At 46.0% G+C, this 27,340-nt stretch overlaps 1 protein-coding gene across 5 annotated transcripts in view; it reads left to right on the top strand.

The window, feature by feature from the left end:
* The window catches only part of LOC120881030 (minichromosome maintenance complex component 3 associated protein), a 45,175-nt gene extending 18,746 nt beyond the window's left edge, over positions 1-26,429 (top strand). For all 5 annotated transcript variants that reach the window (XM_040264596.1, XM_040264588.1, XM_040264603.1 and 2 more), the window contains exons 12-29: positions 635-876; positions 1,095-1,300; positions 1,875-1,975; positions 4,652-4,783; positions 5,087-5,200; positions 6,279-6,431; positions 7,875-8,072; positions 9,864-9,932; positions 10,015-10,149; positions 12,973-13,126; positions 17,288-17,546; positions 17,762-17,859; positions 18,620-19,010; positions 20,085-20,342; positions 20,810-20,939; positions 23,018-23,224; positions 25,115-25,265; positions 26,142-26,429. In XM_040264596.1, the coding sequence (XP_040120530.1) occupies positions 635-876; positions 1,095-1,300; positions 1,875-1,975; positions 4,652-4,783; positions 5,087-5,200; positions 6,279-6,431; positions 7,875-8,072; positions 9,864-9,932; positions 10,015-10,149; positions 12,973-13,126; positions 17,288-17,546; positions 17,762-17,859; positions 18,620-19,010; positions 20,085-20,342; positions 20,810-20,939; positions 23,018-23,224; positions 25,115-25,265; positions 26,142-26,300 (3,157 nt within the window). In that variant the 3' untranslated portion in view covers positions 26,301-26,429. The remainder of the gene's footprint in view (positions 1-634; positions 877-1,094; positions 1,301-1,874; positions 1,976-4,651; positions 4,784-5,086; positions 5,201-6,278; positions 6,432-7,874; positions 8,073-9,863; positions 9,933-10,014; positions 10,150-12,972; positions 13,127-17,287; positions 17,547-17,761; positions 17,860-18,619; positions 19,011-20,084; positions 20,343-20,809; positions 20,940-23,017; positions 23,225-25,114; positions 25,266-26,141) is intronic.
* The last annotated feature ends 911 nt before the right edge of the window (positions 26,430-27,340 follow it).

Consider the following 27,340-nt stretch of genomic DNA (forward strand, 5'->3'; position numbering starts at 1 on the left):
AGAGGCGTGGGGCCCCTCTCCTTTTTTCCCTATTAGTACTGGGAAGGCCAGGAAGTACCTGTGCCTCCCCAGGCCCTAGAGAAGGCACATTCCATGGGCTGCCTCCTGGGGGTGCAGGCACTAGGGCAAGGCCTGAAACAGCTCGCAGACCCACCTCTTCCTGACTTTGCACAAGTAACTTAACCTGATGGTCGAGGTTGAGGTTAGGGCCTCCTTGTTCTCTCCCTGAAGATGGCCTCTTCTCTGCTGCAGTCAGAGATTTGAGAACGCAGTGGAACTGGAGGACCCTCTTTTAGAACATGGCTCACAGCCTGTTGTGTCTGGATCTGGGATTTCCTTGGCCCCGTCTCCTCTGACTTCTCATCACAGGCCACAGCTGCTGCCTTGCAGAGCTGCTGTTAGGGGATGAGCTGGGTGCTTATAGTCAGGTGTCTCTACCTGGGGATGCAGACAGCTGGGCCGGGAGACTCCTGCATCACATGAGATGCTGGCAGGGGTGGGTGCTTTGAGCTGGACTTTGGCCCCTCCCCCATTTCCATGTGACTGGCAGCATGGTGACTGCAGGGGTCTGCAGAGGTGAGGGCGGCCTCTTGCCTGTGTGATGCCTCTCCATGGATTCTTTGTGGTCTGATAGCTGTGTCGAGCTGAACCGATCCTCGTTCCTGGAACCCGAGGGCTTGTCCAAGGCCAGGAAGTCGGTGTTCATCACCAGGAAGCTGACGGTGTCAGTTGGGGAGATTGTGAATGGAGGGCCATTGCCCCCCATACCCCGTCACACCCCCGTGTGCAGCTTCAATGCCCAGAACAAGTACATCGGGGATAGCCTGGCTGCAGAGCTGCCTTCGGGCGTGCAGAGACCTGGCTTGGACATGGCAGGTGAGTGAGGCCATGGTCTCGGGAGGGCACCTCACCCTGGGGCCGGGGAGACACCAGCGTGGTGCTGCCTGAACAGGTTCCTGGCCCCACAGGCGCTGGGTTCCTACTGGTAAAGCACTCCTGGCACCCGATCATGGCTCAGGAGGCATCCGATGGTGGTCTGCTCAGGAAGGTGGCCTGGGTCTATCCCTGATGCCCACCTTCGCCTGTTCCTCCAGGTGCGGGGAGAGGAGAGGAGTGTGGTGCAGAGGCGACCGAGCCCCTGCCGGCTCTCCTCCTGCAGCCCCTGCCTGTGTCGGCTTCTCCACCACATCGCCCAGTGCTGCCCCCGAGTGTCACGCCCAACCTCTTGCAGCCCCCTGTGCAGCCCCCCGTGCAGTCAGAGCTCCTCCCACCGAAGCCTGTGCCTGTTTACTCAGATGCGGTAAGGCATCCTCCCATTGTTGTGGGCAAACATCCAGCTGTGTCTGATGTCCAGTCTGACCGTTGTCTGTGTCCCTGGGGTCAGTGTGCCCCTGATGGATGGCCCCAGGTCCGAGCACTCCACACAGGTTGTGAGATTTTATCTTGACACCATGTTGCTTGAGCAGGCACTGGGCACCACCCTCCCTGGGGAGCAAGGAGGCCTGAAGGGTAGCGAGGAAGGACCACAGCAGCTGAAGCTGTGTCGGCACAGGGGCGGCACTGGGGCCGTCTGAACTGCTGTCATCCAGCTGGAGGCGGGCTTGTCCTCTCATGTCCAGAAGGTTCCTGTTTATTAGCAGGAAACTGCACCAGGTGCACGCGACCAGGGTCATTTAGACACCTTGAAAGGGCTTCCAGCGATGAGGTCTTGCAGGAATTTCTGACCCAGGTGGGACGTCCTGTGACGTCTCTGTGGCTCATGGAACATCTCCAGTACCTTCGGCTGTAGAGGTGGATCACTTGGGGATAAGCTGGGTGTGGATGAGGTGGTGTTGCTTTGGCCAGCACTCCTGACCCTTCTGCCCTCCCCTTAGGACCTGGCCCAAGTGGTGGATGAGCTTATCCAGGAGGTTCTTCAGAGTGACTTTGAGGAAGTCGGTGCCGCCGGGGCAGCCTTCGCAACCACAGCCCTGGGGTAAGTGTGGTGCGTCTTCTGTTCTGAGGCTGTCTGCTCTCGGAGCCGCCTACTGTCCCTCCAGACACTTCCTGTCAACAAGTGAACACAGCTACCCCTTTGTGCAGGCTCAGATGTTGGTCCTGCTCACTAGGCGGGTGTGTCCCTCACGTTCCTGACCTGTGTGTGTTGTTTGCAGGTGGTTTCTGTGTGTGTGTGTGTGAGTTTTGAGCAGCATTAGGTTTATTAAAGTTGTAAATTAGAAACCTGTTTTTTAAATTTTAAGCATGATTAAAAATCTAGTAGTAAGTAGTTCATTCTCTGTTAAAAAATAAAAACACTTGATCTTAGATTTAGTCTCAGTTTATAAATTTGGCAGATTAAATTCCCTTAAACATTTGTTACCATTTGCATTATATACCACGAAAAAATTTCCTTAGACATTTCAGACTACATTTACAAATTTTATAAATCTGATTTTATGTAATACTTTAAGAATCTAGTCTTGATAAATTTAATAATCAAAATCTTTCTAAACTCCTAAGCAGCTTTTGTAGTTAATAGTTAATTAAAATCTGATTCATTAGTAAGTTAGGCTGTCTTAAGGATTTCAAAATTCTAGTACATATAAAGCAACACACTGATAAGAAAGGATATTATTTCACCTGTATAAATGTAGTTTACATAAAAGGATCAGTTTTTTTCATAGATTTGTTCATTTTTTTAATATACCAGAATTAGATACATACTTTCTATTTGATGGAGTTAAAAATAAATATGATTTCCATGGGCTTAATTTTTTATTATGGTAAATATATATAACAGTTTACAATTTAACCATTTTAAGTGCACAAGTCAATGGCATTAGCTTTATTAACAGTGTATTCATCACCACTGTCTACTTCCAGTTCTATTTCTGAATAATATTCCATTAAATACACACACACACACACATATTCATGCCACATTTTATTTATTCACATTTATTCACTGGTGGTATTTAATAAGTTGTTATTTCCACCTTCTGGCTATTGTGACTGATGCTGCTCTGAACATTGGGGCACAAGTAACTGTTTGAGCCCCTGCTTTCAGTTCCTATGGGCACGTGCTTAGGAGTAGAATTATTGGATCATGTGAGCTATTTTAAATTTTTTTGAGAAATCATCAAACTATTTTTCGTAGGAGCAGCACCATTTTTGTATTCCCACCATTAGTGCACAACGGTTCCAGTTTCTCTACATCTTTTTAAGCCCTGCTATCCTTTTGTTTCTTTTTAAAGTAATAACCATTATAATGTGTGAAGTAGCAACTCGTGGTTTTGATTTACATTTCTCTAATGACTAATCATATTGAGCATCTTTTCATGTAATTATTGGCCATTTGTGTGTCTTCTTTGTAGAAATGTGTACTTAAGTCTTTTGCTCGTTTTTGAATTTTTTTGTTTAGTTGTAGGAATTCTTTCATATTCTGAATATTAATCATTATTTAGTATTTGATTTACAAATATTTTCCCCCAATCTATGGATTGTCTTTTCACTCTTTTGAGTGTGCATCCTCTGATGCACAAAAATTTTTAATTTCTATATAGTTCAGTTTATTTTTTCCTTTTTTTGCCTGTGCTTTTGTTATCATATTAAAGAAATCACTGTCAAATTCAGTGTTGTGACGATTTTGCCCTATGTTTTCTTCTAAGGGTTTTATAATTTTAGCTCTTAAGTTTGTTTTTGATCCACTTTATATTTATATATTGTGTAAGATAAGGATCCAAGATTGTTCTTTTGTATGTGAGTATCCAGTTTTCCTAGCACTACTGTTGAAAAGAATGTACTTTCCTCTTTGAATGGTCTTGCTATCCCTATTCAAAATCAGTTGACCATATATGTGAGGATTTCTTTCTGGGCTCTTTTTTTATGATACCATACTGCTTTTATTTGATTACTATAACTTTGTTGTAAGTTGTTTTAAGTTTTGAAGTCACAAAGTTCCGTGAGTCCTTCAGCTTTGTTTCTCTTTTTCAAGACTGTTTCCCTATTTGCAGACCCTTTAAATTTCATAAGAATTTTAGGATGGGTTTTTCTATTTCTGCAAAAAGTTATATTGGGATTTTGTTGGTGATTGCAATGAATCTATAGATTGCTTTGGGTGGTATTAACATGTTAACAATATTAAGTCATCCAGTCTGTGAACATGGATATCTTTCCATTTGTTTATGTCTTCCTTAGAATAAGGATAAAAAATTGCTCAGGGGATTTCCATGGTGGTCCAGTGGTTAAGACTCTGTACTTCCACTGCAGGGGGTGCGGGTTTGATCCCTGGTCAGGGAACTAAGCTCCTACATGCCATATGGCATGGCCAAAAAATAAATTTAAAAATTAAAAAAAATACCTCTCAAATTTCTTTTTGTTTTAATATCATTTTTATAGTCTTAAAAAAATATAAAATAAACAGCAAGTAGTAAGTCATTAGCAAAAACCATAAAGCAAGAAATGCGCATTAAAATGATCTATAACAACCCCATTTAAGAATATTCCAGTATTGAACTCAAATTTCAACAATGCAAAACTGCAGTTACTTTTGCATCAACTTAATAGAAACCAAGTAGATACCTTTTTTCCTTGCCAGTGTTAGAAGTCTAGTAATATGGTTTGTGTGGCTTGTATTATTTATTTAGAACAGTATCCACTTTGCTCTGTCTAGTGTTTCCAATGCTGCTATGGAAGAGCTGTTAACAGCTACAACCACAGGCATTCTGAGGCACATTGCAACTGAAGAAGTCACCCAGGAAAGGGAGCGGAAGGAGGAAGAGAGGCGGCGGGCTGAAGAGGAGAGGTGAGTGTTTCATCCCTGCTGTGCATGGGGCAGCATGGCTGCAGGAGAGAGCCTTCCGCGGCCTTGGATTCTCTTGCTTTTGCCCGCTGCACTAGTTGGCCTCACAGCTCACCCCGCACCTCTGTACACTGTGGCCCAGGGCGTGGGGGATGGTCAGGGGAATGGGAATAGGGGTGGCTGTGTGACCTTCTACTGGGACCAGAGGGGTCAGGTCTGCCGACTCAGCATAACTCAAATCCCCTCTTGCAAGGTCACAGAGTGTGGTGACTCTTATTTCTTGTGCTCTTTCTCTTTTTCCTTTAGGTTGAAACAAGAGAGAGAATCAGTGTTGACTCAGCTGAGCCAGGACCTGGCCACAGAGCTGACAGAAGTTGTGGTGACAGAATGTGTGAGAGAAACCTGCTCCCAGGAGTTGAAGTAAGTAAAACTCTGGTGTCCTGCAGTGTAAGGCGCATGGGTGGGCAGGAGGAGGGTTAGCTCAGGCTGGCTGGCTTTCATCTGCACGTGGAGTGTATCTGCTGGTTAACTAGACACTAACAGGCCCTCCCTGTGCTTGTGTCTGTTACTGCCAGAGAGGCCCTCACTACTCTCATCTTCCTGTAGACATTGCCCTGGGCTTGGGGATGTGTCTGTTAGCAAAAGAATTTGCTGATAGTCTTCTCTACACTGTTCATTTTTCTTAAGTAGAAGATCCTTTCCCTTGTTTCATTTGTCAAAAGATTCTTTTGCGTTATCTCACTTAAGAACTTCAATGCCAAGCTTCAGGAAAGAGAGGTTCGATTGTGCTGGGAAATCTGTCCTTGTGTTTCATTTCCGCTGGGACAGGCCTGCAGCCTCTGTTGCAGATGGAGACACAGCTAGGAGGCAGAGTGTGTTATTGCATGTTTCTTTCCATTTTTATTAATTGGGAGTCTATTTCACTGCTTCCTGTAACAAGAGACCTCACAAATGATGGGTATTTGTCTGTTCTTATTCCCAGGAAGGGTTATTAGGAGATAGCAACACCTAGGACTCATTGACATGCAGGGCAACTGCTTGTTCTCTGTAGTTCCAGGAGACTTGAACTAGAGTTCAACCCCGGGATGTCTCTACCCATGATAGAGGATAGCTATTAGAAGTGGGTCTTGCCTGTTTCAGCTTCTTTGACTTTGATAATAAACTTCTCATCAGATATCGTTGATGAGAAGATAGTTTACTTGTTTCAATGACCATTTAAAAATTACATTTCTAACTATAAAATAAAGGCTTATTTCTTAACTGTTTATAAGGGCCATGTTGGATCTACAGCCTTATACCCTGTCCACTTTAGTTCTTTTTCCATCTATCTTTTCAGATGTCTGTGCCTTATATGAAATAAAATCTTAAAGCTTTTTTTATGGTAACGACATGATTTCATTTTAGAGTTACGGACGTGGACTTGTATACTTCCAGGCAGGCCCTGTGTGGGCCCTTGGGTGCAGTGTGTCTTATGCTGATCGATCGCCCTGTTCCCTAGGAGTGCAGTGGAGACAGACCAGAGGGTTCGTGTGGCCCGCTGCTCTGAGGACGTCTTTGCCCATCTGGTGGACTTGTTTCTCGGGGAGGAAATTTTCCAGACGGCAAAAGAGACCCTGCAGGAGCTCCAGTGCTTCTGCAAGTATCTCCAACGGTGAGTCCCATGTCCTTACAGGTAGAGCCAGTGCACACAGAGTATCTTTCACCAAGATGATACTTTCACAGTTGATAATACACACATGTAACACGTTCCTTCCTAAAGGGTATAAACTAAGTAAAGACTTAGATTGGGATGGGGGAACTGTTCTGTATTTCAACAGATATACATAGGTAGCCTTCTGCTGTTTACCCAATGTGCTGGACATGGGGAGATGGCCATGAACAAGCCAAGTGATAGCCGTGTACACCCTGTATAGGTGAATTTGTAAAACATACTTTTTAGTGAAAAGAAAAACAGTTCTTAGGGAAATGTGTACAACATCTAAACTGTCTATTCCAACTCAATAGGTTGTTTTAGATTTATGTATAGTAGTACAACCCTAAAGAAAGGAAAGAAAATAGCAAACATAAAGCTGACACAGTGGTTACCTTTGGGAACAAGAGGCTGAGTGACTGAGCAGGGCCCATGGGTGCTCATGGCCACTGCTTCTTAACTGCATGGAATGATGTGGGTGTTTGACTTATCATTAGTCTTTAAAATGGGGGTACATGGGTTATGTATGAAGGGTGATTCATAATAACATTTTAAAAAAGTAATAGGGTGCTTGACAGCTACAACTGTATAAAGGGGGATTTAGTGAGAAATGAGTCTCCATTCCAGGAGGACCTCTGAGCTTTGGGTGGTGGTTGGCACAGGTGGGAGCACGCTCACCACTCTGTGCTGGACATTCCTTGACGCCCTCTGACATGAGGTGGAGGCCTGACCGCAGTAGCGCAGTGGCCCTTCTGCATTGTCGTCAGCACGCTAGACAGCACCTGGCCCCCACTGGGCTTCAGCATGGCCTCTCCTCTCTAGTATGACAGAGAGCGCCGCAGTGGCCACCCTTGTACAGACATTTCACACACATGCCTACAGTGTCTGAAGGGAGATTCCTGTCAGTGGTGTTTGCTGGGTCAAAGGGTCCATGTATCTGTGTTTGTATCCATATCAGCAAATTGACCTCCAAACATTGTTTAGCATTCACTCTTTTTTTTTAATATTTATTTTTTTATTTGGCTGTGTCAGATCTTCTTTGTGGTATGTGGACTTCTCTCTAGTGGTGGCACAGGGGCTTCGTTGCCTCCCGACATGTGGAATTTTAGATCCTGACCAGGGATCAAACCTGTGTCCCCTGCATTGGAAGGCAGATTCCTAACCACCAGGGAAGTCCGCAGCGTTCAGTCCTAGGTTCAGTAGTTTCATTGCCCACCACCGCTCATTCTCTGTCATGTATCCCTGCACCTGAGCTTTAATTGTGATTAATTTCTCAGTTTGAGATCTGTTGCTTAAATAGACCTAAACATGTTGGCAGAAGATGTTTCCCCTGTTAATGCTGGAGGTGTTCTGCATTTGCCCTGTGGCCGACCTTTACAACACCTAGTGATGTTTGTCCTCCAGGTGGAGAGAAGCTGTCGCAGCCCGCAAGAAGCTAAGGCGCCAGATGCGGGCCTTCCCTGCGGCGCCCTGCTGTGTGGATGTGAACGACCGACTGAGGGCGCTGGTGCCCAGCGCGGAGTGCCCCATTGCGGAGAAGAACCTGGCGAAGGGCCTCCTGGACCTGGGCCATGCAGGAAGAGTGGGCATCTCCTGCACCAGGTCAGCACCGGGACTTCCAAGTGCCTCCTGGCCCAGCTGGCCTTAGGAGTGTGGATTAACGTGTGTGTACAGGGCAGACAGGTGGGGCCAGAGGTGGTGAAGACAGATGGAGAGTTGGGTTTTTGGAGTGCAGCTTGCTCTACCTGCTGTGTTTTCACTTACCTTTTCCCCTTAAAACACTCCTGGTCCTGCTAGTCGAATTACCTGGAATTATGTGCTTTCTCCTCACCTCCCTAACTCAAGGACGCATCACAGCCATTCTCGTTAGTGGAGCCAGAGGTCCATGTTGGCCTCACCCTCACCCCCACCGCGTGCCTTCTGCCATCCTGGGTCTGCTGCAGCAAGCAGTGTTTTAGCAGCTCTTCCTCTGCTTTCTGGTCTTGCTTCTCACAGGCTGCCTCTCTGTGTCCCCCCGCATGGCCCTCCCTGCCTCTCCTCCTGGCTACTCCACAGGTGCCTGGATCCCTGCCCCGGTTCTGGCTTCAGCTGTGCAGTCCTGGCCCCACAGGGCGTGACCTCTCTCTTCAGGCCACGCCATTGTTGGCTCTGGAGAGGACCTCCCAGGGAGGGGCCCAGGAGGGCCACGTGAAGGGGCAGCAGCAGCCCCCTGTGCTGGGGCCTTAGGGCATGCCTTGTCCTTCCCAGGCTGCCACGAGGTGCTCTCTCTGAGAACCAGGTCCACGCTGCTGACAAACTGTGCAGCCGCTCAGGTCCCCAGTCCTGGGCCTACATCTGGAAGCAGGGTGGTGGCTGCGCAAGCCTGTCTCTGATGCGCTGTGTGTGGTCTGGGCATTCGGGGTTCTCTGTGACCCATGGCAGTCTTGGTTGGCCCCGCTGCCTCCTGGAGTCGAGGCTGCTTTACCTGCATCAGGACGGCCCTCTCTGTGTCCGTACCCTTCCGTCTCCAGCCCAGCCCCCTGCCCCTTCTTCTTCTCCTCTGCCTCTTTCCCTGTAATCTCTGTCCATCCTGCATGCTGACAGTTCCCTCCATGCGTCACCAGTGAAGGCTTCCTCCTGGTGTCCCCAGCTGAAGTTTGGAAGCTGCTGTCCTGGCCCGCTGCACTGAGTGCCTCCTCTGTCTCACAGGGACTAGTCTGACCTGCCTGCAGACTCAGACCCACCACCCTGTAGCTCGCCCCTCACCGCCTCCATCACCAGCCCTTTCTCACATCCCACCTGTCTGCCAGTTTCGGCCTTTGGCGCCTATAGCCTGGTGTTCTCATCCCCACAGCAGTCAGGTCACCTCACATCCTCCTCCCTGAGGTCCCTGGGCTCCTCTCTGAGTCTTTCCACGGTGGCCCACATCTGCCCCCTAGCTAGCCCACTGCTCTCCCTGTGCTCCTTCTGTGTGCATGCCGTGGCCCTCCTGACGTGGCCTGGCCTGTGCCCTGGAAATCCTCATGCTGGCTCCCCCTGTTTCCTGCTGGCCTGTGCTCCCAGGTCATCTCTGAGCACCCTGTGTATGTCCATACACACCGTCTACTTACAGGGGCCCTTCTCTCCCTGTGAGAGCATGTGTTCTATCCGGGCAGGAGTTTTGTCTGTTTACTGCTGGTCTGCCATGACTGGCACACAGTAGATAACTGCTTGATGGTTGTGAAATGAACAAGTCCTCTGACTAAGCTATTTCTTCATCAGAAAAAGTTCTCAGTCCGCTGAGTATTCCCCACTGGGAGACACTTACTACCCAGTCACCTTGCACTCAGAACGTCGCTGGATGCTTGTCCGCCTCCGCCATGGGCGCTGAGCGGGCCTCACATAGGACCCCTTCATATGGTTCCTTCTTCACAGGTTAAGGTGGCTCAGGGACATGGTGGCGCACCAGATGAAGGTCCAGCACTTCCACCAGCAGCTGCTAAGGTTGGTCACCCCTGCCCGCCCTGCCTGCTGCTCCTGCTGGGGGTTTGCAGGTGACTTGGCTGTGGTGTTCTGTCCCTTCCAGTGATGCGGCTTGGGCACCGCTGGACCTGCCATCCCTCGTGGCTGAGCACCTCCCAAGGCGGCAGGAGCGTGTGTTTTGGAAGCTGGTGCTGGTGTTGCCTGATGGAGAAGAACAGTCCCCAGGGAGTCCCAGCAGGTAAAGGAGGGTTCCTTCTGTGGGGCTGGGGGCTGAGTGAGGGGCCAGGAGTGACTCCTCCCTGAGTCTTGGGCAGCTGGGTGTGTGTGCGAAGGTAGTTGGTTGTCAGCCCTGTGCGCTCCTTTCCTGCCCGGGACACTGATGCCTGCTTTCATTTTGATGCTTAGCTTTGCAGGCTGTTTTGTTTGTGATTTGAAGTTGACACTTTAGGTCATTCACATTTTAATCTTGTACAGTTGGCAACGGTCTTTGTCCAGAAGTATTTAAGACTTGATTGTGACTTAAAGCTGTGCTGAGGTATATTAGTAGAGCCCGTTTCATTTTAGACTCTTGGGGAAGACGATATAGTTTGTTTGGTGTAGTTCCATTTTTCTCCTTAGGAAAAAAAAACTTGGCAGTTTTAAAAAGAAATACAGAAAGTTGACATGGCATTATTTCCTGTAACCAAGTTGCTTCCAGAAACCATACTTTTAAAGCAACTACAGAACATATTAGTTTTCTTTTTTAACAGCTTTTTAAGATGTAATTTGCATATCATAAATTTCTCCCATTGAAAGTGTACATTTCACTGGTTTTAGTGTATTCACAGAGTTGTATAACCACAACTATCTAATTGCAGAACATTTTCTTTTTTTCAGGTGATGGTTCTACTTTTACTTTTATCAGGAACTTCATACTATTTCACATAGTGGCCATACCAATTTATATATATTCTCATCAATGGTTCACAGAGGTTTACTTTTCTACACATCCTCAGCAACATTATTTATTTCATCTTTTTCATATTAGTGCTAGTTGTTCAATTGTGCCTGACTCTTTGTGACCCCATGGACTGTAGCCCACCAGGCTCCTCTGTCCATGGAATTTTCCAGGCAAGAATACTGGAGTGGGTTGCCATTTCTTTCTCTAATAATAGCCTTCGTTTTTTATAATAGCCACTCTACATGATGTAAGGTGATCTCTCTTTGTTATTTAATTTTGACTTCCCTAATGGTAGCCATGTTGAGCATCTTTTCATGCACTTTTTGGCTATTTTTATGGGCTTTCCTGCTGGCTCAGATGGTTAAGAATCCGCCTGCAATGTGGGAGACCTGGGTTCAATCCCTGGGTCAGGAAGATCCCCTGGAGGAGAAAATGGCAACCCGCTCCAGTATTCTTGCCTGGAGAATCCCCATGAATAGAGGAGCCTGGTGGGCTACAGTCCATGGGGTTGCAAAGAGTCGGACGTGACTGAGTGACTCAGCACAGCACAGCACACATGTCTTTTTTAAACAAAATGTCTATTTGAATCTACTTATTTTCTAATTGGATCATTTGTATTTTGCTATTGAGTTGTAGGAGTTCCATATATATTTAGAATATTAACTCATTATTAGATATAGGGTTTGAAAATACTTTATTTCATTAGTTGCCTACTCCTTTTGTTTCTTTTACTGCAAAGAAGCTTTGTAGTTTGATATTGCCCCAGTTTTTTACTTTTGTTCCTTGTGTTTTTGGGCTCACATCCGAAGAAATCATTGACAGTACCAGTGTCAGGGAGGTTTTTCCTATTTTATTCTAGGAGTTTTATGATTTTAGTTCTTATGTTTAAGTCTTCAATCCATTTCAAGATAACTTTTATTTGTGCAGGATAGGGCTCCAATTTTGTCTTTTTATTATCCAGTTTTGCCAGTACCATTTTTTAAAGAGACTATTTCTCAATTGAATATTCTGGGCTCTGTTGTTAAATATTAGAGGACCATATATGCAGGTTTTTTTTCCAGGCTCTCACTTCTGTTAGTCTGTGTGGCTCTTTTTTATGCCAGTACCGTACAGTTTTAGTTACTATAGTTTTGTAATGCAATTTGAAATCAGGAAGTGTGACACTTCCAACCTTCTTTCTCCTATTCAGTGGTCTTCTGTGATTCCATAAAAGTTTTAGGATTAAAAAATATTTCTTTGGACTTCTGGTTCAAGATGGTGCAGTAGAAAGATGTGGGCTTATCCCCTCCTGCTAGTGTTGGAAGCCTCTTGTGGAGGTGTGGGTTGGCAGGGGCTCACCACAGGGATGGGGGCACTGGCAGCAGCAGGCTGGAAAGGTCCCCCTTGCCATAAACGCTCTTGGAGTTCGACATTAACCCTACGATAAGCCCCAGGGCTGGAGAACATTTTTTCTCCTGGAAAGAAATGCATGCCCATTAGCAGTCCATCACTCCTTACCTGCAGCCCCTAGCAACCACTCATCTGTTTTCTGTCTCTATAAATTTGCCTGTTCTGGACATTTCATACAAATAGAACCTGAAGATATGCTGTCTTCTGTGACTGCCATCTAGCACTTAGCATAATGTTTTCTAGGTTCATTTATGTTGTAGCATGTATTAGTCCTTCATTTTGTGGCTGAATAATATTTGGTTGCATGAATATACCACATTTCATTTCTCTGTTCATCAATTGTTGTTCCCACTTGTTGGTTATGAATAATGCTTCTGTGGACACTGGTGTCTGGGTGTTTGTGTGGACATGTGTTTGGAGCTCCCTTGGGTTTAAACCTAGGAGTGGGAGTGCTGGGTTGTACAGTAAACTCTAAGGACCTTTTCGATTGTTCAGCATCTTTTCTTAGGGCTTCGAATCATACATCACAGTAGAATGAGTGCTGTCTCCTCCTGCCCAAATATATAACCCAGTTGAGTTCCTAACTCCATTTAAAAACCATAGCCTGCTTTGTTCAGATCAATTTCATAGTAAGATTTGATGTTTATGGATCTCTATCTGTGTGATATTTTTCTTTGTGGTTCACATTTAGAATTAGACTTTCCTTCAAGTGTTATTTTCTTTCATTCACAGAATTCTGTCACATTGGTTAAAAGTCAAGTTCATGGGCGGTGATGGCTCAGTGGATGACATATACCTTGATGTTGGTGGGATTCAGACACTCACTCTCTTTAACACTCTCAGCAGCAGAGGGGATCAGACAATTTCTGTCAGCGTGTGCATCAAGGTGAGTGACAGTCACTTAGTGTATTTACTTCTGTAACTTTCTTATTTACCCTCACTCCCAGACATCACGGGAATCATATAACTCCCCTGCAATGGCTCTGAAACAACATGGGAAGCTCAGAAGCAAGTGTTGTATCTGTTCTTCCTTGTGTCTTGAGGACCCATGTACACCCTCTTGGTGTGAGAGACCAAGCTAGATTCTCAGGATGCAGCAAGTCTCCTCTTGGTTCACGGAACCTCTCTTTAAGAAACTGGTGAAAACTAGAACCATCGTAAAAGGTACCTGTATCTCCCTATGTGCTCTGCATACAATTCAGAAGCCATGAACTCCATGGACCTCTGGTAATTAACCCAAGAGGGTTATGCCAGAGCATTACACAGAAATGCAGTGTCTGTTGCATTTCACATGTCAGCCAGCTGCTGACATCTTTATTAAATAGCTTCTTGATATATCAAGTCTTACCAGAAGACTAATGGTTTTTAGTCTTATGCAGTTTTCATATAGGTTCAGTGTTAGGCATTTCAGGTTAGTTGTTTTTATTTTACATTCAACTTATCCTCAGCTTTTGATTATAAGTTCTACTTTTTGTTCATTATAGGTGTTTGTACAGTACTGAGCTTAATTGGTTCCCACAGAGAGTCTTATTTAATGAGAACCTGTTTTCTCATTAGATTCAAACCTGCATTAATGAATTTTAGGTTTCACTGTGTGTGTTCAGAAGTAAAACCAGATGCATATTTTACTTACTTAGAAAATAGCAGTGCAGGGCAGGAAGTGTGGGCCTCAGTGTTGAGCAGCCCTGGCGTTGGTAGCTGCTGCTCTGGCCAGCTCTCTGGCCTGGGTCTGGTGCGGTCCACAGTGTGGGATTCATGACTGGCTGCATGCTCAGAGCAGGCGAAAGTTGCCCTCCCCACTGTGTCCTGACCCGAAGGTCTCACTCGAGGCTTCTCTTCCTGCCCGTCTCCTTCATGGCACACCCTGGGCATCTGGGTGCGACACTCTAGTCCACATTCCTTCTGTCCTTGGAACTGCTTCAAATTGTAGTTTGACTATAGGATTTTTGTTTCTTTCCATTTTAATACTATTTAATATTTTTCTTAATCGTGAAAGTAATACATATATAAAACTTTAAAAGTATAAGGAAATATAGAGGAAATACAAAGATGGTAAGAGCCCTCTATGCTCTCACCATTCAGAGGTAACAGAAACCAAGAACCTGGGACATGTTCTTCCCCTCTTCCTAGGATGATAAAGTCATACTTCACCTACTGGACAATTAGTTTGTTCTTCTTGCCTTTAGTCTTACGATTTAAGTCAAAGTAATACTTGCATGTAGTTAAAAGAGTCGGATAGCACGGCATGACTTGCAATGATGAATTGCAGCCCCTGTGCCATCTCCTAGCCCTTCTCTCCAAGGTTTGATTTCTGTCATGTTTCCATATTTATACTGCTGTTTCTCTATTTATCCACTTTTAGATCTTCTCTGCTGACTTACTATTAAAACAGGTGTATTTTATCTATTATTATATAACATGTTACCTCCAAATGTGGCAGCTTTGGGAATTCCCTGGTGGTCCAGTGTATAGGACTCCGTATTTCCACCACAGGGGGCCTGGGTTTGACCCCTGGTTGGGGAACTAGGACCCTGCATGCCACTTGGCTGAACCAAAACAAGCAAACTAAAAACACAAACCAAATGTGGCATATGTAAATAACCAATGTTTGTTACTCACAGTTTCTGTGTGGTAGAAGTCCAGGTGTGGCTTAGGTCCTCTGGGGCTTGATTTCTCAGCAGTTAGAAGTCCGGGCTCTGGTCTCTCTGAAAGCCCACTTTTCATGGTTGTTGGCAGGATTCACTTCCTCGTAGTCCATGCCACGTGGGCCTACATGAGGCAACTCACAATAGGGCATCAGCCAGCTCCTGCGAGCTGAGTAAGCTGGCATCATCTCTTTAACCTAACCTTCATGGTGGCTTTCCATCATGTTTGTCTGACTCTGTCTGTTAGAAGCATGTCACTAGACTCAGACCATCCTCAGGGCATGTGATGGTGCCAAGACTTTAGGGCTAGGAGGTGGGATTATGTGGGCTATCTTGGGGCTGTGCACTCACCCCACTAAGGTGAGGCATGAACTCTTAACACCCCACTTGCTCTTAGCCTTCCCCATCTTCCTGGTGGTTATGTGGTCACTTTATAATATCTCAGAAACTGAGGTCACATGTGTGTGCTCCAGAACCAGCAAATGTTCTGTGACTACATTTATTTTTTCTGCACGTAGTCTTTGCTACATTATCTTATTTAAGAGGGTGCCATTCTCCTGCTCCCGTTTGGGCTGGAAATGTGTCCCAGGGTGTGGCTGCCTCTGGGGCCTCCATACCAGGAATTCAGTCCTACTCCTCCACTTCTAACCCTGACCTTGGTTCCTCGGCCCAGGTACTGACTGTGGGTTGGTATACTCTTGCTTGAGATGGTGCTGGCGCCATGCATGGGGGCCCATGAGGTGACGTGTGCTATACAGACAGAATCCTTAGAACAGTGCCTGACCTATCCAGCACTCGGTGCTGCCATTGGCAGCAGCAGCAGCAAAATTTTTTCTTGGTTTAGTCTCTTGTTTGATGGAGCATGTTTTCCATTTTCTTCCAAAGGAAGAATGCAATGGGAGGAGAATTTTCGGAGCTCTAGCCTGTCTGAAAATGTGTTTACCCTCACATTTGCTTCATAGTTTAGCTTGGTATGTAGAATTATGGGATGAAAGTTACTTTCCTTCTAGTTTTATTCCATGGTCACTGACTATCCAGCATTGCTGTTGATATGTCTGAAACTGTTCCCATTTCTTTCTCTGGCCTGGCCTTGTTTCACTTGGGAAGCCTGCTATCTTTGCCCTGGGACTTGGGTGCCCACTTCCTTCCCTCATCATCTGGGAAGGTCCTTGATGGGACCCTTGGTGTGTCCTTGTGGACTGGAGACTGATGTTTTTGCATCTTGATGACATCTGCTTTCCTACTCTTTTATTCTTCTCTCTTAAACTCTGATTAGACCGATGTTTGACCTTATCAGTTGATCTTCTGAGCCTCTTCATCCTTTCTATCCCATTTTCCATCTTGTTTTTTTAATATTATTTTTTAGGAGCTATTTTGAGTTTTTAATAACATATTGTATTATTGATTTCCTTTTTCTTACCCTTATTTTACTTTCTCGTATCATCTTATGACTATTTCTGGATGCATCTTCAGAGGAAATTAGGGTTTTTGTGTAAGTTTTCTTCTGTTCCATGTGGTATCCATTTTCTTAGAGTTTCTATTCTGTTACTCTAGTTTTTCTCTTATATTGAAGGCTCTCCTCAGACACCTTATCTGAGCCTGCCTATACCTGAGTGAGGTCCCAAAAGGCTGGTCATAGGCCTGTGTTTGGGGTGGGGTGGAAGGTAACTGAAATGGCAAGCCAGCCTTCTTTTGGGGGATCTGGGGATCGATTCTTTAGGTTGTTTGGCTTCCCGGGAAAGGACTCATCATGTCTCCTCCTTGTGCAGCTTCTGGTGCTCTCAGGGTAAGGTGGGGGCCGCCCACCGCCTGGTTCCTTCCTCCGTGCCTGCGATGCCCCCGTGTTGGGATCCTCAGGACAGGATGCTGGCCCAGGGCCCAGGAGGACGGCTTGTGCTTAGAGGCAGTGGGGTGGATGACCTGTGGGCCACTGTCTCATGTGTGACTTGTCCTCCTGGCCTGACGCCTTGGCCTGGCTCTGGTGCCACGGGCCTGGGCTCCCAGGGCTTTGCAGGCCCAGACAGCCTGGTCCCTGCTCACCGTGTCTGCAGCCCTTCAGTGTGGCATCCTCTGGTTCCTTTACCCGTCTCTGCACTGCTTTTTAGAAATGGGTAGGAATCCCTTTTCTGCTGCTGGCTTTCCTTTCCTTTTTGCTGTCATTAAAGGCTTATTTGTTTTTACACCTGTTTGAAATAATTGTTACGATTAAACTGCTCAAACACAGTTATCACCAGAGGCTGGATTCATCGTTTCCCCACAGTTTCTTGTACTAGTTCTCGGCCTCCCAGAGGGAGGCCAACCTGGAGTGCAGTGAGCAATTGGCTGTGCTCTCTCTGGGGCTGATGCTCACTGTTGATCTGTCCATCAGTGTGTCCATCTTGATGGTCTGGGTGCCGTTCCAGGTGGCCCACGGCGCTCTTAGTGATGGTGCCCTCGATGCCGTGGAGACACAGAAGGAGCTCCTGGGAGCCAGTGGGCTCATGCTGCTGCTCCCTCCCAGAGTGAAGAGTGAGGACACGGCAGAGGAGGACGTATACTGGCTGTCGGCCCTGCTGCAGACCAAGCAGCTCCTGCAGGCCAAGCCCTTCCAGCCTGCGCTTCCACTGGTGGTTCTTGCACCCAGCCCAGGAGGGGACGCCGTGGAGAAGGACGTGGAAGAGGGTTTGTGAAGGCAGTTCCACTTCTGAGCTGGCATGTTTAATCAGTGGGTAGAGCCTGGGGTCTGAGAAAGTGCTTGTGGCGTGGTGCTGCCACATGTGACAGCAGCCACTGCAGTGCCTGGGCATAGGGCTCCGGGGGTCAGGGCAGCGAGGCGTCTCAGCTCGTGTGCACATCTCCACCAGGAGGTGGCTGACTGGTGTCTGTTTGTCTTAAAGGTCTGATGCTCCAGGATTTGGTTTCAGCTAAGCTCATTTCAGATTATACTGTTATTGAGATCCCTGATTCCATTAATGACTTAAAAGGCACGAGTAAGGTAAGGTTTCATCATTTTTAAAGGTCTAACAAGATATGTTTTTCCCTTTCACTCTATCTTGAATTTAGTGTATAGTACGCCTTACATTTTAATTTTACTTTTTGACAGGAAACTTTCTAAAATTATAAGCAGATATCAATATAAAAGATAAATTTTGCTCATAGTCCTGCTGTTGGCAACAAATTAAATTATGTAAATTTTTTTCAGAGGTTTTGTTGTTACAGATTTAAACTGTGACACTTCATGTCTTGTGTCTGAGGGTCAGATGTATGATTATTTTTGTAGGGTCGTTGTCCTTGGAATATGAAGAAATAATGTTATAAGAGTTTCCTTAAAAAGTCTGTGCTGACAATTACATTTAGGGAAAGAAGTGTTGGGACTTAAAAATAACTACAGAAAGAAAGATAACGCACCCAGGCGTGGAGTGAAGCTGTTAGTCCTTCTAAGAACTGAAGATGTAGTTTTATTTTCAGTGTGAGGTGGAGAGGGTGTGCATGGTGCTTCCCTTGGGCTTCCAGCCCTTCTGGGTGGCAGGGGTGATGGGAATGGGAGCCCTTCTCGGGGTCCCTGCTGTGTTGGTCTCCAGGGAGACTAGACTCAGCTGCAATGGAAGCTGCTGCTCCCCTCTGACATGGTGAGAAGCTGCTGTTCCGGTGGCATCTGCTGTGGCAGCTGTGGGAGGGGCGCCTTCAGGAACCTCCTCTTGAAGAACAGCGTAGATTGTTGAACCAGAACTCTCCCCACTGTCTTTGCTTCTCAGGTTTCACAGGCTGTGCAGTGGCTGGTCTCCCACTGCCCCTGTGCCCTTGACCTTTGCTGCCAGACCCTCATTCAGTACGTGGAAGATGGGGTTAGCCGGGAGTTTAGCAGCCGGTTTTTCCATGACAGAAGAGAGCGGAGGCTGGGTGGCCTGGCCTCACAGGAGCCAAGTGCCATCATTGAGCTGTTCAACAGCGTGCTGAGCTTCCTGGCCTCTGTAGTGTCCTCCGAGCAGCTCTGCGACCTGTCCTGGCCCGTCGCCGAGTTTGCTGAGGCAGGGGGCAGCCAGCTGCTTCCTCACCTTCACTGGAACACTCCGGAGCACCTAGCCTGGCTGAGGCAAGCCATCCTTGGCTTCCAGCTCCCACAGATGGATCTTCCGCCTCTAGGGGGTACGTGCTCATGCTGAAGGGATTGGCTGGAAGGAGTGTTTGGGGGTGGTGCGTTCCCCAGATCCTTTTTGCTGTAGGGACACTAGCAGGTGTTGGGCACCACTGTGCACCCTGGCCCCCCATGGCTTCCACCCGCACTTGCCTTTGGGTTCAGATGTCAGGATGATTTGGGATCTTCTGGAGCGGAAGCTGTTGGCCTTTCGCCGCCAGCTGAGTGGTCTGTGGGTGTCTGCTCAGCCCCAGGAGGGGGTGTCAGGAGGAGTGCTGAATCCAGGCCTAGGGTTTCTCAGTTAATAGCAGGTCCCATCTTACCTGCACCATGGCCTCTGGGAGCATGGAGACACTGCAGTCCTGTCTCCATGCTATTGGCTCTGCTTGGGCCGTGGTGCTCAGTGCTGTTGTAACACCAGGGTTTCTTCTCTGTTAGAGAAGCTCATTCTATGGCTCTGGCTGTGCCTGAGCCTGAGTGAGGCTTCTGGGCTGTCCTGACACAGATGCTATGGGCTACTGTGCTGCAAGAAGCTGTCCCTTCCCTTGCTGATGCTTTTTGGAGGGAAGGAGGCTGTTTGTGCTCACGGGGTCTTGGTAGGGCCATTCTCCTCTGGACCATGTGAAGCAGAGGCCTCAGGCATCCTTCTAAAATTTGAGGTGTGATCTCCAATAGGTCTAACAGATGTTTACTGCTGAAGGAACCCAAAGGGAAACAAACTTCACTGCGTAAATCCTCGGTGGTGAGCTAGGTCGGGCCTCCCTGAGAGAAGCCCACACCTCTGGGACCAGATCTCCTTGAGTGCTTGGTCAAATACAAATTCCTGGGTGCATCCACAGACCTGTGCGGTCAGCCCCGCCTAGTGTGGACCCTTTGTTGTGAACTGTGACCTGGGTAACTGCATCCCTTTCCTGGACACAGGGAGGGAAATGTACTTTCTTTAACAACTATGGTTCTGTTGTATTCAGAGCTGAAGACTGACTTCTCAGCTACACAGTTGCCTTCTAGGAAAAAAATACAGAGTGAAGAACATTTCATGTAGATTTCTACCAAACCCTGTTAACTCCTTGGTGCTTTCTCTCCAGCTCCCTGGCTCCCTGTGTGTTCCATGGTCATCCAATATGCCTCCCAGATTCCCAGTTCTCGCCAGACGCAGCCTGTCCTGCAGTCGCAGGTGGAGAGCCTGCTCTGCACCACTTACAGCAGGTGGAAGAACAGGCGCCCCTCCCCGGGACAGGGGGCTGGGCCCTCAGTTGCTGAGATCCCATGGGATGACGTCATCGCCTTGTGCATCAACCATAAGCTAAGGGACTGGACACCCCCAAGGCTTCCCGTCACATCAGGTACTTAGTGCTCGGTGCTGAGGGGCTAGCTCCTCAGGAGACTTTCGTGGTCCAGTTTCAGCAAAGAAAGATGTCTACTTGACGTTTGTGTCTTTCCTGTGGGTCCCCACCCATCCTTGCCCTAGGACTATATCTCTTCAAGCCAGTGACTTCCAGATGACTTTGGGAAGAGCTGAGAAGGTTCGGTAGAGCCTGCACTCATCTCCCTGAAGTGGGCCCCTGAGTCTGGCTTTAGAGAGACCTCTCTGAGTAGACACACTGGGCATAGAGGTCTGGACATGAGCCTCTTTGGACCTTGAATGACCTATGGACACATGGAGCATATTTAGCTCAAGCATGGAAGTCACATGATTGTGTGACTTGTTAATCAGAAGGGCTTGTTCTTAAGTCAGTAAATTTAAGCAAACATCATCAGGTGGTCACCTGTTGCTCTCTTGATAATCTTTTCTTTTGTATTGTTTTCTCAGAGGCACTGAGTGAAGATGGTCAGATATGTGTGTATTTTTTTAAAAACCATTTGAAAAAATATGATGTTCCTTTGTTGTGGGAACAAGCCAGAATGCAGACGCAGAAGGAGCTACAGTTGAGTCAGGGCCGGTAAGATCTATGTTCAGTGTATGTTTCTGTCATCCCTCAGCCAAGAGAGTAAACTGTATTCTCTTCCAGAGTATACTGCAGAAATTCACGTCCTGTACACGAAATCTAGGTGACTCTGGTGGTAAAGAACCCATCTGCCAATGCAGAAGACTTAAGAGATGCGAGTTCTCTGGGTGGGGAAGATCCCCTGGAAGAGGGCATGGCAACCCACTCCAGTATTCTTGCCTGGAGGATCCCATGGACAGAGGAGCCTGGCAGGCTACAGTCCATAGGGGTGCAAAGAGTCAGACACAACTGAAGCAACTTGGACACATACACGAAATCCAGCCCGTTGTGGGAAGATTCCAACAAATAATGGGGGGCAGATCATTCCCATGTAGTAGAAACTGTTGTAGAGCAGAGAAAAGCAAACATCTTGTTTTATTTACTGGACAAACCTGACCCTGAAGTCATAACATAGCCAGGAGAGTACAGACAGAATGCTGACTTCTGATCTCAGTTACAAACCTGATCCAAAAAATACTAAGTAAAATGTTAGCACTTGTAGTTTTGTAGTATATAAAAAACTCACAAGCTCACTTTATACCATGCTAAACAATATGAACAATAGAAATCTATTCATGTAGTTTGCTGCCATTTCAGAAAAATAAGTGATCATTTCACTAGGTGTTGAAATGCTTTCCTTAACATTTATAGCCATTCCTTCTTCCCCTCCCCAAGAAAAAAGGATACCCATTCCCAATAAAATTCCTTACTAAACTTGGATAAAATTCCTTAGCCTGATATGGCTACCTACCATAAAACTAGCCCAGAGCCTCCATGCTTCTTGGTAAAACATGAGAAACACTGAAGTTAGAACCAGCCTTGAACTGTCCCTGACATCACTATTGTTCACTGTTCTCCTGAAGACCCTGCCCAGTTTAACACACAGACACGGTGGCATAAATATTGAAAGAAAGAGAGGAGGAACTGTCGTTTCCAGAGGGTAAAATTGTCAGTTCAAGATCATCAACAGTCACGCCGTTAGAACCATTCAGCATTTACCACGGTGGTCAGACAGATCAACCTACAACCTACAAAAATTCTCATTCACAATGGCAACAAATCTAGAACATATGGACACAAACTGATCAGGAGAGGTTCTAAACCCTTATGAAGGGGATTCTCAGGGCCCTGAAGATGCAAAGAAAACCTTAAGTAAATGCCTTGTTAACTGGAGGATGCAATACTAGAAAGATGTCAGTTCTGAAACTGTAAAGTCAAGGCATTTCTTTTAAAAAAAAAAAATTTTTTTTAATTGAAGAATAATTGCTTTACAGTATTGTGTTGGTTTCTACCAAACAGCAGCATGAATCAGCCATAGGCTTACCCATGTCCAGGGCATTTCTAATCAAAAGCCCGAAAGGATGTTTACCCCTGGTCTTAACAAGTTAATTCTAAAATTCTTCAGAATGAGAAAATTTTGAATAACAAGGAAGGTCTGCTCTACCTGATACCAAAACATAAAATAAAGTTATAGTAGACAAATGGATCACAATGGAAAAAATGAAAGAACCATATGTGATAAAAGTACCATGCCAAATGAGGGAAATTAATGAGGAGAGGACAGACACTGGCATCTGTTTAAAAAAAGCATTAGACCCTCATCTCCTGCTGCTATAATCATTACTTCCAGGGAAATTCCCTGGCATTCCAGCAGTTAGGACTCAGCACTTTCACTGCCTACAGTCGTGGGTTCAATCCCTAATTGGGAAACTAGGATCCCACAGACCTCGAGTCACAGCAAAAAAAAAGAAATATCCCAGATGGATTTAGGAGCTAAATGCAAAAGTAAGAACCTTGCCAATATTAGGGGAAAACAGAATCTGCTGCTAACCCTGGAATGGGAAGCAAAACTTACAGTAGAGAAGCTTTGGGAGCCCAGCTGCCCGGGAGAGAGGAAGTTCCTGCAAGACAGAGGCTGCCTGCCCTCGGCACCCGTGCCCGACCCCAAAGCACCCCCACTCTACCTGATGCCAGAGGAACTCTTTCCTCCCTCTCTTTGTTGACTGTAAGCATTTCAAAACATGTACTTACAGTCTGGGGATAAGATCTTTTCATCCTTCTGGAAACAAGCTTCCTACTCCATTACTTCACGTGCACCGCAAAGGGAAGAGAGGTGTGGAGCGCAGCCAAGAAGGGCGGATTCCCAGCTCGGAGGATCTGATGCACGGAGCCTCGGCCCAGGAGCTCCTGGCCCAGTGTCTGTCTAGCAACCTGCTGCTGGAGAAAGAGGAGAGCAAGAGGTGAGGCCTGCTCCCTGGGGTTCCTTGTGTCCTTTAGGCCTCTTCTTGCTGGGTTAGCAAGGATCTCAATGATGAGACTGTTTGAAAAAGAAGGCAAGTCAAATGTGTGAAGTGTGAGGACAGAGGCACTGCCCTTGATAGTGTGCCTTACACTGCTTTATTACTTGAAATCAGTTTCGTTGATTGTGTATCACTGAAGGTCTTGAGTTTCCTACTGGGAACTGAGTGTGGCTGGCTAATAAGCCTCTGCAGAGTGTGGCTGGCACCTGCTCTATCTGGCCAGCCTGACTGAGGATGTGGGTGCATCCCCACACTGCAGGTGGGCAGGAGCTGGAGCCGACCCTCCTCTGCCTCCTCCACCACCCTTGTTTATGATTTTACCAAGAAAGAAAACCTGCAAGATAGGAATTTGCACTGTCGTCCCCTTGCCTCCTCTCGCACTGTTCCCTCCAGCAGCTTCTGTCCTGGAGGCAAGGTCAGTCCTTCCCTTCGGTTGGACTCTCATTTCCCACCCACTCAAGGACACTCGTCCAGTGAGAGTCCTTCGCTCTCCCGTCAGTGCACAAACGTGAAAACATGCTGCCATTTCTCCCTGTCTTGGTCCCATCTCCCTCTCTAGTCAGCACCTCTGTGTTTCTGCTCCCCTAGGACATGAATTCCTCAAAAACTGTGATTCTCACTTTTCCAGTCCTCTTTGCCAGTCTTCTGCAGCCCTTCCCTTCCCCCCGCCCCCCCCCTGCCCCCAGCATCCCCTTGGCTCACCTTGTACTCACTTCCAGTCTCTGCTCATGTCTACTCAGCAAGGACCTCCTTACCATCTTACCAGTCTGCCCTGTGCCCATGTCTCTGCTTTGTCTTTCTAGCTTTCAGACGTTTCCCTTGTCTGTCTCCCCCCACTTAAGTGTAAGCTGCCTACAGCCAGCCTTGTCTGCTCTGTCTCAGTCTTGTATACTTAGTACCCAGAATGGTGCCTAGTGTTTGGTGGAAGCTTGATAAAATGTGTTAGGAGAGTGAATGAGTGTGTTATGATTCTAAAAGCAGGTTTTTCTAGATATGTATCATTTAAACAGTTTGGATCAGATTGTTTCTCTTAAAAAGACTAAGTATATAGAGTGGACAGCTCTGGAGTGTGTTAGGTGGCGGTGGGATGTTAAGTTCAGTTCAGCTGCTGAGTCGTGTCTGACTCTTTGCAACCTCATGAACCGCAGCATGCCAGGTCACCCTGTCCATCATCAACTTCCGGAGTCCACCCAAACCCATGTCCATCAAGTCAGTGATGCCATCCAACCATCTCATCCTCTGTTGTCCCCTTCTCCTCCTGCCCTCAATCTTTCCTAGCATCAGGGTCTTTTCAAATGAGTCAGCTCTTCGCATCAAGTAGCCAAAGTATTGGAGTTTCAGCTTCAACATCAGTCCTTCCAATGAACACCCAGGACTGATCTCCTTTAGGATGGACTGGTTGGATCTCCTTGCAGTAGGATGTTACTTTGGGTTAGTCTTAAGCTATAAGCAGCAATTCATACATTTGGATAATCCAAAAAGATACTAATTAATTATAGACACATAATAGCAAAATAAGCCAAAGATGATAAAACAAATGAGAGAATTACAAGTAATGTTAAAAAAAAAAACCAAACAGTTGTTTTGGATAAATGCCACCTTTTTCATTAAATAGAAATCAAGTTTATAAATTAAAGAGAAGATACTAACCTGTTACATTTTTCTGCTTCTCAGTTGATGTTATAACTTAATTCCACCTTTAGGAAAAAGCAAAGCTTTAAAAACTTTAAAGCATACATAGGAGAAAAGTGAGTGGTAGTTTTTTTCTTCCTAATAATTTTTTTCTTCCTAATAGATAATTTTTTTCTTCCTAATGTGCAAATGTTTCAGGTTTGAAGATCAGCTTCAGCAGTGGTTGTCGGAGGACTCAGGAGCACTTAGAGATTCAATGTCCCTTCCCCTCTACCTTCCTCAGAATCTGGTGTCTCTGCCTCAGACTATTGAACCTGTGATGAAAACATCTATGACTGCAAGCCCTCAGGTGAGAAGAGAATACATTTGGCTTTTGTATTAGACTTAACAACTGACAGAATGGGAAAAAAGCAAGGTCTTTAGCTTAAATCAGAACTTTTCTTACACTTCATCTGTCAGTGTTATAGTGGCCCAGCTAATTCTGAATTTCTGTTTATGAAGTGGGTGAAGAATGGAATTGAAATATGCTTAAGAACTGAACAAAACTCATGAACACATGCTGACATGTAGTAAAATGTTGAGAATAGTCAAGTTGACAACCGTGGCTTGGTTCATGGAGCACATACCGTCCAAGCTTCAGCATCACCCAGACCCCCCTTTCTGGGATTGACTTTCCATGAAGAGAATGAATGAATGAGGAAGGCATGCTCACAGAAGTTCAGGGCTTCACCCAACGGTGTAAGATGACATACTGTTTCCAGTCACTAGTTTGGCAGATACCTTAAAAATATTTGTACTGATTAACTTAGCAATTCTGCCCTAAAGAAATTACTGTATATGACAAAAATTAATGTATTTTTGTTCACTGTAGTGTTAATTATAATATATAAAATATCCAAAGATGAGAGTCTGCTTTAGCAGTTACAATATATATAATGGAATAGTTCATAGTTCTTGACAATATATTTAATAAAAATTACTGACGTTGTTCATGGTAGAATCAGAAGAGAAAACATTCCATGTGCAGATGATACCAGCTATATGTGTGTGTGTATTGGAAGGGGCTGGAAGGATGTATGATAGATGCCAAGAGAGGAGTTTGTTTAGCCCAGCAGCCCCCAGAAGAGGTTTCTAACGTGAGCTAGATCTAGTGCCTTTAAAGAGAATATATCTTGGCTTATGGATATACCAAAACTACTTTTAGTTTCTTTATTTGTTCAAATAGAATGAAAGGACAGGAAGGCAACTGCAGTTGTCAGAGGCAACAGGCACATCTCTGACTGAACGGCTGAAGCACCTAGAAAGGCTGATCCAGAGTTCAAGGGAGGAGGACATTGTCTCTGAGCTCCATCTCTCTGCACTGTTGGACATGGTGGACATTTGAGCCGCTGGAACTGAGAGAGGGTCCAGAAGGTTTTATTCTACTCAAAATAATGTTATTCTCAGATGCTTGATGCATGTTGGAAATGTGATTATTAATCATGCAAATAAACCTTTGGAATATCTAATGAAATCTTCCTCGGTTTTCACAATGAAAGTCTATTTCCTTCCTGTGTAATGTTTTTGATACTCTTTATCTGTTTTCATAATCTCTTCTGTCATCCACCAACCCTTGCTGTTACATTTCGGTGTATAACAGTGGTCATTCATTGTCTCAGCAAAAGTTGTAGTCGCTCATGTGCCAAAATCAGTCATGCAGGGATGAATAAGGTGCAGGGACCCCACCAGCTCACACCTCAAGAGAGACAACAGACGTACTGAGCCAACAGTATATGTACATATCTATGAGGCATAGAGCATGTATCTGGATTGGGAGCAGAGGGACATGGGACTGGGTGGAGGAGAGAGCAGAATTCCTGAAAGGAGTGTAGGAGTATACCTGAAAGGATATGAGGAAAACCTGGAGGTGCCAGTTCGGTAGTATTGCCAAGTGAGAAGATAGGCCAGGTCACAGCAACCCTTGCTGCTTTACTGTGAGTACTGTGGGAATCAGCTGTTGGAGGATATTAGGCAGAGAACTGACTTGGTCACATTTTGTTTTAAAAATTTCCTGTGGGGAACATTAGGAAAACAAGCCATGAATTTCAAAAGGGGGGTGCTGCAGGTGTCAAATGAAAGATGAAATGCAGGTGAAAGATGAGTCTGCTAGCAGTTGGTGTAAAGAGAAGGGATAAATTTGAGACATATACAGAAAGGTGTATTAAGAGACTTGGTGATGTTGAGTATGATCATCAGTCTTTAATTGGCACTCAGCATCTCCCTACTATATCTCACACCCCCTATTTCATATCTTCTCATTCTCTTAAAGTATACATTTCTAGATGATGACTTGCTTCTTATTTCACTGAGAAACGAGAAGCAGTAGGAATAGAACTTCCTTATCCTACCAAATCTGAATCCACCAGCCAAACTTTGCATCCCCTA

This window comes from Oryx dammah, unplaced genomic scaffold (assembly GCF_014754425.2).
Source record: "Oryx dammah isolate SB20612 unplaced genomic scaffold, SCBI_Odam_1.1 HiC_scaffold_2, whole genome shotgun sequence".
NCBI lineage: Eukaryota > Metazoa > Chordata > Mammalia > Artiodactyla > Bovidae > Oryx > Oryx dammah.